The sequence below is a fragment of the Scomber scombrus genome, chromosome 12 (genome assembly GCF_963691925.1).
Source record: "Scomber scombrus chromosome 12, fScoSco1.1, whole genome shotgun sequence".
In the NCBI taxonomy this organism is placed as follows: Eukaryota; Metazoa; Chordata; class Actinopteri; order Scombriformes; family Scombridae; genus Scomber; species Scomber scombrus.
This window is the reverse complement of record NC_084981.1, coordinates 20005002-20018645: the sequence shown is the minus strand read 5'-3', so window position 1 is coordinate 20018645 and position 13644 is coordinate 20005002. Positions and strand designations below refer to the sequence as shown.

Here is a 13644-nt window from a genome sequence, read left to right as displayed (position 1 = left end):
CAATTTGTTGTTATTAAAGCCTCTTAAAACTTATTTTCTGTGATTGTATTGTACATGAACACCATTTTCTGTTTTTGTCACAATAGTTTTGGTTATTTCACATGAGCAATTTGTTTTTCCTCTGTGCTTTTCTCAAGTGGTTTGAAGTGTGTGTGGGGTGCGGTGTGTGTGTGTGTGTGTGTGTGTGTGTGTGTGTGTGTGTGTGTGTGTGTGGCGTGGGGGGGTGTTTAATAGTGAAATGACAGTTGGTGGTTGTTTGGTCATTGCTAGTCAGGACACAACGACACAGCCCTGATGAAGCAGATAAACTGAGTTTCTGGGTGTTGACCTCTGAAAAGAAAGACTTGATTTAAGATGTGTATATAAAGTGCTCTACTTTGAAAAAATAATTTCTATTATATGACTTTTCCAAAAAAAAAAAAAAAACGTAAAATGACATCTGCTCTTTCTCCCTCATTAAAAATGATGAGGTAGATTCTATGTAAATATTGTTAATTAAAAAAATTAAATAAAATAAAAAGTTGAACTGCTCTGGTCACAAGATGTCTCCTACTTTACTGTAAAGCACATTTTCAGTGTATGGGGACTGGAGGTTTCAAGTTTCAGTAGCAAACGTGTAGGATGTAATACTCCCGATTGGCTCCAAACTTGTCGTGATGTCACAAATTGTGATTGCATGTGTACGCTTTAAACTCCATTTTTGGTAAGCACAGAGAAACGTTGCCCCGTCAGAAGGAACAAGAAGAAAAACACATTTTTTTAGTGGAGGGGGGCTTTAAGATTTGATTTTTCGGGGGATTTAAAGTGAATTTTCATCCCCAAAGTAGTTCTGCTCTCATTAGGTCTGACTTTCTTCATGCTTCTTCAGTGTAGCCACCAGGTATGAATCACTGACATTTACCATTCACCTGAAATTGCTCTGAGAATAAATTTAAATGCATGCGGCATTGGCTGCTGATCTGTTACTTAATATTGTTCCTGCACATGCTTCCACAGTGAAAGTAAAGCTGTTTGCAATCCAGAATCCAGCTATTATCTAATAAATCCTCCTTCCATATATGACTTTGTTCTTTGGTTCCACAGTTCAAACCCTTAAATTTCCCTATTAATGGGGCGGTGACTTTATAATATTAACAGTAGAGCCGGTCTGCAGTGGCACAGTGCTGGTTACTATCATTTCTCTTCCTCTTCCCATCTGCCCGCCAGCTTTGTCTGTAACCTGATCTCCTGTTTGTTGTATTCTGTTTGGCACAACCCATAAGCCGCCATCATTGCTAAAATGTTGCCTGTATGAATCAATAGTTGACATCCTGCCAGACAGGCTTAAAAGAAAGCGAGCCGGAGAGAGGGAGAGAGTGAGTGAGACCAACAGAGAAAGACAGACAGAGAGAGAGAGAGAGAGAGAGGCAGGGACAGAAAAAGCTGGAGAAAAGATTGATACTATAGTGTGGAGTCTTTATAAGCACAGAATAAAGGCCACAGTTGCAGGATAGTGCAGTAGCAACAGAAGATTACAGACACTATGTTTCAGAAAGAAAACACAAGCAATGAGTGTGTGTGAGAAGTGATGGGAGACTGTGAGTGGACAGGGGATTGGTAGAGTAAACAAACGGCAGCCAGCACTTATTTCTACCCTTAATACTCATACTATATAAGGTCATATCTGAACTGATTTACTGGAGAGACGCTGTCAATTGCAAGAACAGCTGTCCTAAGCACACAAGTCTTGTTTGCCTGATTGTGTCATGTAGCTGTTAGACAGGACATTATTACTCTTATGGAGACTCAACATGGTTTGTTTAAAAGTGGATGGCTTCTGGTTGATGATGACCACTTTGGCCACCGTCCAGTTATAGCTCTTACTGACACACTGCGGTCTGTTTTCTTGTGAGGGTGTCTCAAGAGGTCAGCGACAGCACCACATGCTGGCTTTAAATTATTCGATAAATCATTGCATTAACATTTCTCTTTTTTTAAAAGAGTTTGATGGATAGATTTGCCTGTCAAACGAGTAAATCCATCTGTCAAACTGGCAATATCTTGTTTTTAAAAGGGCAAGTGAACGAAATATCTTATAAAGAATACTTTAATCTTCAACCTGACACAGCATTTGTAGCATAAGTGAGGTTAGGATTAACCTCAAATGACCATATACAAATTGTCACCTTTCTTGTCACCTTTAACACATTTAACACCTGAGGTTTTTTTGTTTAGCTTTTGTACTGTATGTATTTGCCTGTATTTCTTTACTCTTTAGTTTTTATGTTGTATAAGAGGGTCACCCGACAAGCCCTTATGGGTTATACTGGCTCCTCCTGCACATTTCTCTTTTGTTAGTTATTGTTCTCTTTTTCTTATCTCAGTGTTCTGCATGAATTATGTATATATCTTATATTACACATTTTTTTCCTTATGTGCAATAAAAACAAATGTCAATCAAAATTAAAATGTGCACATTCAGTCTTGTGATACATTGTCTCCTAAACACACAGAGACACAAAACATGACATGTACGTCCAACAACAAGCACAGGATATACACTTCATGCTCACTGCAGACACGCACACATCACATATGCATATGTGTGCGCACTCACAGATGCTACTTTGCCTTGCAAAACACAGTTTCACCAACAGCGATAATGTGCTTTGTACCCAACACACGCACACACACAAACACACACACATACAGACAGACAAAGAAGTAGTAGAAGTGAAAGTGGATTTATTGTTGTTGTAAAGCCTACCCGAGACAACAACTGGCAAAAAATATCCATCTGAGTAAAAACAATGTCTCTACTACCCAAAACTTCTGGCTTTTTAAAATTAACACATAGAAACAGGAGCACTTTTCCTGTTAAACACAATGATATCATCCAACAATGTTGGCAAACAGTAATTAAACTATATTAGATAACAGGGCCCGATATAGCCTTCCTGCCTCCTCTGGCTGAGTATGACAGCAACCAATACACCGACATATCATTGTCATTTAGTCTAATACACCCAAGATGGCTACCAGCCAAATCCACCTGGACCATATGTTCCTCTATAGACAGCTGACAATAATTGCCATTACAATAATTGCCATTAGACGTGGCTTTGTCTAAATCATAAAAGAAAATGGTTTAATGCAACCGTAGGCACACTTACAACACTGATATCTGCTCATAAAGTTGAACACATTATCATCAATCATCAATATAATCGCCAAAGATCTTTAAATAAAAGTGTTATCAGCAAAGCATATCAGGAGCCTGGTTAATATATTTTAATATTACTGAGTGTTCTTGCAGCATCAGCACACAGCACTGTTGTTTTGTTCCTGCATTACAGTGTGCAGTCTCATTGTCATTGACAAATGCTGCATACTTATTTTAGATCAAGAAATGAGGCTCCAGCGCTGCGTTTCCCAGACAGACGCAATGAAGTGACAGCCACTCAGCCAAATGATCTGACAACAATGGTTCAGACACTCACACAAATTAACTCAGTCAAATGCATCAATACTGAAATGTATGTACATTTAAATGCATTATGACCCCTATTTCATTTGATTGAATTGATTTAACTGAGTGATCTGTACAAAATCAACTAAACTAAACTAAACTAAACACAGACACTGTGAGTTCAGCTAAGACTGAGGCAATACAAGGTGAAGAACTGCAGCTTCACAGGCTAACAGGTGCATTCTAAAGCTACATATAAGGATTATAGATCAAGACAAGAGGAGCAAGTGGTGTAAGGAATCTCTTCCTGAGTCTGCCATGCAGTTCAGTTACATAAACAGACACAGAAAGTGAATGAGATTCTGAACAACATTGAAAGAGAAACAGAAGAAGAAGGAAACACAGTGGATTGTAACAGAGAGAGGACTCACCGTCATTTTCCATGACTTGACCCAGGGAATATTATCAGCAGTGTGAGTTGATCGTTGCCTCTTCCCGACACACCACCTCTCTGCCCCCCCCCCTACTGACTCCCCCCTCCTTCCTCTCTCACTGTCTCCCTTCTTCTCCCTCCTCTCTCTCTCACTATCTATTTCCCTCATTCATCGCTTTGCCCTCCCTCCCTCTGCCTCTCTCCACTGTCTGCTACTCACTCGCCCCTCCCTACCTCCCTCTCTTCCTCCCTACCTCCCTCTCTCCCTCCCCTCGCTCCAATAAAGAGCATTAAAAGTTAATGTTTGTTTCCATCTCAGTTCCTCATTCTCTCTACCAATCTTTGTCTCGTCCTGCGTTTATCTCCATCTCCCTGCCTGTCAAGTTTGTCCTCCTTCCACTGGCTACCGAGTCTGGCTCCAGTCTCACTCTTTTTTTTTTTTTTTTACACTCTCCCTCCTGTGTTGAGGTCCCATTGTGACGTAAGACATAAGGAGAGGAAAGGATGCAGATAAGGAGTTGGTGTTAAGGATGACGGAGGAGGAAAATGGAAGGGAGATGCATCATATGAGCAGAACACGTGTTGTATGTTTAGTGTGTTTGCTTCCCCTTGTTGCACTTTTCTAAATTTTTATTGCAGTCAGTTATCTGCAGTAAACCTTGCTGCAACATTTTCCATACATATTTAAATATGATAGCTGTCTGTCTGCACAGGTGATCAGTACCACATGATACTGTTTTTGTATTGTTGATTTAGCAGAGACAATGCACAATACATATATTATACCGAATATAACTAAGAGCTCATTTTCATCTGTAGTTCCTGAGCGGAGGGCACTAGTGATATGCAAGTCAAGATAAAAGATCAGTTACAATGAATCATAAACACTTTTTAAAAATCCAAAAAATAATCAAATCATTCAATTTAATCTTAATTAATTCAACAAAAAATGCAGCTAATTATAATTTTTTTCATGATTGATTTGTCTGTCAATTATATTTTGGATTCATCGTTAAATCTGAATAATGTCATAAAAGTGTCCAAGATACTAAGGTCATATCTGTGAATTGCTTGCTTTGTCCAAGTAACCAAAAAATATTGAATTTAAAATGATACAAAAATCCATAAAAGCGCCAAATCATCACTGGTATCAACTAATCATTTCAGCCCTAATTTTAATTCATTCTTTTTCATGCCAGAATAGAAATATATGAGTTTTATAAATAGTCTCAAGTCCGACATGAAGACTCACAGTAAAAAATATTTTACAAAAATACACCATTTCTATTTTTTTACTAAACTGCTGAATGGAGAGCAGACCTGAAGACAGTGGCGCCATAGCGACTGCGCATAATAAAAACAATGCAGATATTAAACCCACAGCTCATAAACAACAGAAATGCTCAAAACAAATAAATCGATACACATAAACTCTGAGATAGATAGGAAAGAGAGAGAAGTAAATACAAACAGAATAAAAAGTAGGACTAAAAGAGATTAACAGATGGCTATTTTCTTTTTTTCTGTCACACAAACACACACTTGAGGTCCCACAAGTGTTGTGAAGAGCCACTCAACACAGTAAATGTCATCTGTGCCAGTGAAGGTTTGATGCTGGGTGTCGGAGCTTGCCATGTAGCACCAGGTGAATCATAATTGGTATTACGTGTCCCCTTCAAAAAACTGTACACACGTGAACACACAAACACACACAAACAAATGCAGGCTGCTTTATCTGTGTATGTGTGTCTTTGTATATCAAGCAGACAGGGTTGATTCCTAATTTCCTGTTGATTGTAAAGTTACCAACCACATAACCCACATAAACAAAGCAGGACATTATAAAACACACAGATGGATTGAAACTAAGAAGAGCATTTGCATATGCGTGTGTTTGTGTATGTATGTATGTATAACCAATGTAAACTGGACTGAGAACAGACATAATGACCAAACAACCATTAGGTTATTGACTATACAGGAGCAGCTACTATTATGCCATACCGTATAGTGCTCCTTTCCTCTCCGGTCAATCTATTTTACTGCACTGTATATATTCTAGTTTTCCAGTTTTATTCTTCTTCCTTTCTTTCTTTTCAAGACTCTTCTCATCTTTTATCCTCTCCCTAGCTGCCTTAATGTGTAAAAATCTTAAAACTTAAATTTAATCTGATATTTTTTATCACTAATGTCTCTTTGATCTATCAGCATTTTAAATTCAACTTTTAAAGTGTTTATCAAATTTCCATCACGAGCCCATTGTATGTACACAGCATTATTAGAGGCTGTACAGTGTAATGTTAACAGCTTGTTAATTTGCTGTTGAGGCGTTTCCACACATATTAATAGAGTTAAAGGCTTATTTAGTAACTGAGACACTGAGTTACTGATAGACAGATGGAAGGGGAGAGATATGGAGAAAAGAGAGACTTTGACTTTCCAATGAGACAGCACACAACGTGCAAGAAGAAAAACAACTGGCTCATCAACTCCAACAACACCCACCCACACAAACACACAAAATAGCACATAAAAGAAATGAGACAACTAAGTAGATGAAAAACATGAAAGCACCAAAACCTCTAGAGGTCAGTTGGTATTTAATAATGCAGTCTAACCCTCTTTTCTCACCGTAAGTGTGAGAACAACGGGCTGGGACAATAATATTCAGCACTGAGAGTGTGACTGTAAAAGAAAGAAAGATTTTTTTTAAAGTCAGCTTTCAAAAGGATTAAAATATATGTGTTCAGACGGATTAAAAGGCGTCTAGACATAATGTTTGTGTATTAATGACAAGGCAACACATAACACAGCTGTGTGTCATTAAGCAATCAGCTCCAATACTGGATTACAATCACCTGTTGTTTGCCTGCTGATGTGGTGTAGTGTATTTAAAGCACAGCATAATCTTTAATGAATGCCAAATGTTAATAGTTGTGTAAAACATGTGAGATAAGTATTGGAGATGTGGTTATCAACATAAGGTTATTTTTAGCCATGCTGGCAATGTAGCTTTAGGTAAGTCCACCATTTTAGTCCAGACTGAAATAACTCAACAATGATTGGATGGATTGCCGTGAAATTTAGTCCAGATAATCATGGATCCCAGATGATGAATCCTACAGACTTTGATGATCCTCTCAGTTTTTCTTCTAGCGCCACCATGAGGTTGACATTTGTTGTTTTGAGTGAAATGTCTCAACAGTATTTGGATGAATTGTCATGACATGGTGCTAACTTACATGTCCCCCTTAGGAGAAATTGTGGGCTAATAACTTTGGTGATCCCTTACAGTCCCCCTCCACTCAAAAATATACTTTTCTTCTTGTTGGAGATTGTGGATTCTTTTTAATGAGAGAGAAGGAGCAGAAGCCATTTTAATTATTTTAAATTGGTAACTATATTTTTAATGGAAAAAACATATCAGACATTCATTATTGTTCCCAGCAGAGTATTTCTATATGTATTCAAATATGTCTGGAGGGGATCTTTTACTTTTCATGTTGCATCATCATACTTTGGTTTATGATAAAATTCCTTCAAAATCAATGATATCAGCCTGAGCTGTACTTTGCTTTCAGTGCTCATTAGCAAATGTTAGCATACTAAAATGCTAAACTAAGATGGTCAATATGGTAAACATTATACCTGCTAAATATCAGCATGCCACAGTAATGTCGCTGTGAACATTTTAGCATGCTAACATTAGCATTAAGCTCAGCTGTGCCTAAATTCAGTCTGACAGCACTGCTAGCAAAGATGCTTATTGGATTCTTTGACTCTATTTTTCACATAATGTATATTCTTTTTTTTAAGATTTAAAGATTTATAGATGACAAACTATAGCGTATTCTTTGCACACATTTATTTGTCCCCAGCCTTTATAAACTGGACAGTCTGCAAGTATGCATACTTCACTGATGACAACTTTAATTCAAGATATCGCTACAGCTGAAGGTGGTGATAATATGTGAACAGTTCAGACCACAACAGACTTAAAGAAAGGGCCCCTTTAATTACAGAAGAAAACCTTAACCATAACCTTTGGTTATGTCAGCGACTGATACAGCCGCTACAACAGTAGCCAAGGATAGACTGTGCGTGGGCAGTGAAAGGAGAAGTGCGGCCTTTTGCATTACAGTACATTTTAACAAGTAGTTATTGCAGACTAAAAGGGGCTGTAATCAATGTTATTTCGAGGACAGTACCCACAAGGAGCAGAGCATACCAGCAAGCTGACACTCCTCTCTTGTCCTGTTCTTTTCTTCAGCCTTTCCATCTGTCCTCTCCTCCTCCTTAATCATCTTGTCCTTGTAACCCTCCTCTCCTCTTTTGCTGTTTTCATAATTTTCCCATGTTCCTTTAGCGCTGTCTCCTTTATTTTCTACTTTTTCACTTTCCTCTTTTTGTCACTGTTTCCTAATATATCTATTTTTGCTTTTTGAACATCTGTAGTTTTCCCCTCCTTTTTAAAATGTTCTGCTAATTTATCTTTTCTCCTGTCCCTTATATTTGTCCTCTCCTCTCTCTCTGTATCTTTTCTCTGCCCCTGTAATTACAAAAGTGATATCTCCATCTGGAGGACAGCATGCTATTTACAATGGACATCTCAGCCTACACATGATCACAAATAGATTGCTTTATCCACAAATGCATGCGTGTGAGTTCACAGGTGGACACACCGAAAACATGCATACTCATATTGAAAGTAATAGAAAATAGCAATTAAAATGTGTACTTTACCCCCTTATTAACATAATACATGTTTGGTGGCAATTCAACATAATTTTTTAGAATATAACCCATCTTGTTTTTGATGATTAAGAAGTTTAATAAATTTCAGTTGACAAAAACGATCTCACCACAAGGTTCACGTAGTACCTGCTCTGGAGCTTTAAATCATGTCACATAACTCCTCCTCAGCAGACGGTGAACTTGTTTTTGTCAACTGGTGACTTACATCTTTCAAGTTTTTTAATGACAAATTGTTCGATTTTAAATTCGTTTGAGAGGAAACTTCCTCCTTTACACAATTTTGTGTCAAAATTGTTGACATTTCGGTGATATTTATTGTAACCTACTACACAGTTTGGCAGGAACAGGCTTTTAAACAAGCACTGCTTTTAAAATCAAGAGAAGCACTTGTATTTTCAGATATAATTAATAGGGATGACTGCTGACACAATGTGCCCTTATTAGTTGCACCGGCTTTTCAAAAGATCAGTGTCACCTGTGAATTGTGTCATTCATAACCTTAAAAAAGGTTTAGGGACCATAAAGAAAGACTAAATGAAGTGAGGATGAATTTTTCTGAGTGTTCACTGTTACCTACTGACCTATTTAATAATTGTTTGAGCTTCCTGTTGCACATTGTAATGTCAGTAAGCTTCAGTTTCTTTTTAGTCTCATGTTTTCTTTAGAGAAAAAAAAATGAAACTACCTGGACCTGATCAAGACATCCCTCCCTTCAGCCAATACTTTTTGTAATATCTACAACAGGGGTATTTTTCTTTATAGGCAAGAAAATTGTCTCATCAGCAGATACACTCCTTTAAATTTCAGAGAGAGTGCTGTAATTCATTTATTTTTGAGAGACATGCCATTTGTGTAATTAAGATAATGTAAAATTGTATCTAAATTTCAGACACTGTACAGACATTTGGCATGAACACAGTTTACATTTGGCTATTTTTAAATGTACTCTGTGTGGAAAATGTAACGTAACGTACAAACTATAGTAAAACCTATATAATTAATTGTAGTGAATTTAATTGGACCATGAAATCTAACATTTGGGTCTCAATCCAAACTACAAACTGTATTTTGGATTACAGAACTAAAGCCAACTTAACCGTTTAAACCATGAGGCTTTTAAAAAATCTGAGACATAAACAACTCTAGACATCTAATTTCCCAACTGCTCCAGTCCATGATCATTTCCTGTAATTACAACTATACTATATACACAGAACACTTCCTGTGGTAATTTAAGACAAGCAAGATAACTGCCCTTTATCATATGTATTAGCATTTGTACCGCTGTAATATTTTAAGAAATGAATCAGCCCGTAAAGGAAAGCAGCATATAAATATATATCATGCCTGCATACGTCAGAGTGGGTAGGTGGTGTGAATCAAGCCGAGTGTGCCACTGCAGGCTGTGCTCAAGGCTGAAATGCTGAAGATGGCTGAAAGGAAGTGGCGTAACCACTGAAACCATATATAAGCCTGTAAGAATTCAACAGCCAAAAGTTTCAGGTAGCAAAATTGACACTGACATTTAAAGTAAGACACTTAGGGCGCATTATTGGTTAACACCGTGGCTGAAGTCTTACAATGCTTGTGAAGAGTTTTCATACTCTCCTCTTTGACTCCATGTTGTATTGTTTTACACTTTTTTGGGGGACAAAGTGAATGGATTCAGGCTTTTTTTTTTAGCACTAATCAATAGAAATATTTTTTTACATCATGTAACTGGTGTATTAACCTAAAATCACTTGTCACACCTTAACTACACACATGTGACTTCCATTCAACTTATTATGTGAACTGTAAAAGCAACTGGGTGAACCAGTAGTGATAGGTGTGTTGTGGTATAGAATACATTCTTTAAAAACAAAGCATTATTGTGTTGTATTTGTTTGTCTCTCTCTTTTTTATTTCAAATATTAGTGTCAAAATAAACTAAATGGCATCCACTTTCATAAAACATGAACATGTCAAAGGGTGAACAATACTTTTAAGACCACTGTATATACCGAATAAAGAGGAAAGAAAGGAAGAAAAGATTTTAACTTTCACTTTTTTAGGTTTGTGGAGAGACAACCTGACAGACGAGACGAAATTTTGTGAAAGTTTGTATTTGTACAGTGACGTGTAGGAGAGCAGGAAGCCACTGCTGCTTTATTAGTCAATTGGAGATACCATCTGACATTTACAACACCAAAAGTAAAGAGAGACTTTACATTTAGTATTAGAGATTGATAAAAGAAGAAGTGTTCTACTTTGTGTTCTAAGCTCAAGCATAACAAATGACTGAAATAACATGAATGAACTAGAAGCATATACTCAAAAACATGTTCCCATTGCGAGTGCTATATTGGCCTATATGAATGCAGATTTTGTGTATGTTTTGTAGTACCTGAGCGGGCTCCCCGGAGCCTGAACAGCACTCTGGAGCGAAAGCCGGAGGTATCACTATGAGAGCGGAGCCTGGGAAGAGGCCACAGCAGAGGAAAATGCTTCATCCCCAGGTGGGTATCCTTGTCCTCTTCCATGGTCACCTCCTCTTCCTGCAGGAGAAAGGTGGCAGACAGATTCCCAGTGCAGTGATGAGAAGAAGAGAAACTGAGAAACTTCACATGAGCAGCAGCGACAGCCTGCCTGCACCTCCTACCCTTCTGCCCTACTTGCTCAAAGTTTTCTTTTGCAGCAGCCAGACCATGTGTGTGTGTGTGTATGTGTATGTGTGTGTCCCTCTGTTTGTTAACGCCCATTGCCTCTGAAATTATGGCTCTTTCAAATGTGATCTGACTACTATGAAAAGGATTTGTGAAAGGTTTTGGTTGCTACATGCATAAAGACATATCTGCTTAACTTGTTCTTTTATTCAGAAGTTTAGAGGTATGAGTATAGGCTAAATGTCACATGAGGTGACCTAATACATGGCAGGATACTTGCTTTTTAATAGCTTGTAGATAGTAGTAATGTGCAAGAGAGATGAATGTACACTACATTACCCTTTGTTGTGGGTTATGTTTTGTTTGTTTCGTGGACCTCTGATGCAGATGTTTTAATTAGCTAATATGAAGATATGATGTGTCACTTTCAGGAAGGAAGGATGTACTATGTTGCTTCCTAAAATGAACAAGAATAAGAACAAAAGGTACTTTAAAATACTATAAAATAAAATCAATAGCTACTGTATCATTTCAACTTTTCATACGTTTTCACAAATTATGCAATTCAACAAAACAAGGTGTGTTTGCTTGGACGGAGAGTTCCTGGTTTACCAAACGTTATGCAACGACTAATGTCAGTGTTATGGGAAATAAGACAGGCCTCAGTGGCTGCTTTTAAACGCTAGATGTCGCTACTATGATGTTGTATTTCCTCTTTCCACACCTAGACACACCTAGAGGTTATAAAACAGAAAAGAGCTCCCACTATGATCTCCTTTTCTGAGAACAAGAAGGTGACAATGTTTAGCAGATAACTTGGAGCAAGTTACAATGAAGAGGAAATTACTTTTGTCTTTTAATATTTTCAGTTGAGCTTACAAACCTGATACAAACTAAATGATAAACTCATTTGTCATGTAGCTTCACACCACATTAATGCACCATACATTTATGGCACTTGCTGTATATCACACTGGCAGCAAGATACTACTCGATACTGCTCCTAGTAATGTGACAGTTCCCCTGATGTTGTAAGCTTTAATTCATGATGGTTACAAATGGATCTGAATAGTAACAAGTTTCCACAGTGGAAAAACATGTCATATACTGTATATATATAAATATCTCAAAATACTTCCATGTGCTCAATTTGCTCCACACTCATATTTGTGTTAAAATGTGTGTAATGTGTATTGTTTAGTTTGTGCACCTCATATATCATACAAAACTTTTTTTGAACATGCTAACTTTGGATAAAAACAATAGCATCAACATGTCAACCCAGTCCTGCAGCACAATCCACTAGAGCTACAATGATAGGTCACTTAATCGATTGGAAGATAAACAGAAAATGAATCATCATCTATTTTGGTAAATATAACTGGTTAACCATTTTGAGCTTCTCAAACGTTATGGTTTTTCTGGTCTTATATGATGAGAAACTGAATATCTTTGGGTTGCGGACTGACATAAATTAAAGCCAACAACCTGTGTTGTCTGCAAAGGAAAAAACTTTTAACAACCTTTTCAGCATACAGAGTTTATTTCCACACCAAAGGATGTTGGGTGGAGTATTTTCTTTGGTAGAATATTAATGAAACAGTAACTCCTAAATTTGAATAAGTAAAGTTAATCATCTGAGAAGAAATACCTGTATTAGTATGAAGAACATAGTGTTTTTACAATTCACTGGCAGTGGTGTAAAAAGTATTAATTTTTCATTTTTACTTCAGTAAAAATACCAATACAGCAAAGTTAATACTCCATTACAAGTAAAAGTCCTACATGAGTATGACATCATTATATGATAAATACTGAAGAATCAGTGTGTTAGCAGCATGTTAGCATGTTACTGTTGTAGCTGCTGGAGGTGGAGCTAGTTTGAACTACTTTATATACAGTTAGTTAGCTCTTCTCAATGATTTCCAACCTAGGGGTCGGGCCCCTCCAAAGGGTCACCAGATAAATCTGAGGGGTTGTGAGATGATTAATGGGAGAGGAAAGAAGACAAAACAAAGTCCTGGAACAAAAATCAGTTTTCAGTTTTTTGACTTTTTCTCTCATCTTTGATTTTTGGTGAAATATTGCATCATTTGAACATTTATTGAAATTTAGAGGGGGAAACTATTTCTATTACTATCACTATTTTGTGGTGCTGTTAACAACTCATAGACATCTGAAATGTGACCCCAACTACACACTGCTCCTTGTTAGATGTCAAAAGCCAAAAAGGTTTGAAACCACTGGTTTCATCTTCAACAATGTGTTATATTGTAAAAGCTTGTTGTATTATCCATAGTGTCAAATCTTCATCTGAAAAGTAAATTAAGCTGTAAAATAAATGTAGTTGAGTAGAAAGTACA

At 37.2% G+C, this 13644-nt stretch overlaps 1 protein-coding gene across 1 annotated transcript in view; it reads right to left on the bottom strand.

Moving 5' to 3' along the window:
• phactr2 (phosphatase and actin regulator 2) overlaps window positions 1–11235 on the bottom strand; it is a 47110-nt gene extending 35875 nt beyond the window's left edge. The window contains exon 1 of the mRNA XM_062430182.1: window positions 11023–11235. Within this exon, the coding sequence (XP_062286166.1) occupies window positions 11023–11158 (136 nt within the window). The 5' untranslated portion in view covers window positions 11159–11235. The remainder of the gene's footprint in view (window positions 1–11022) is intronic.
• Between the last annotated feature and the right edge of the window lie 2409 nt (window positions 11236–13644).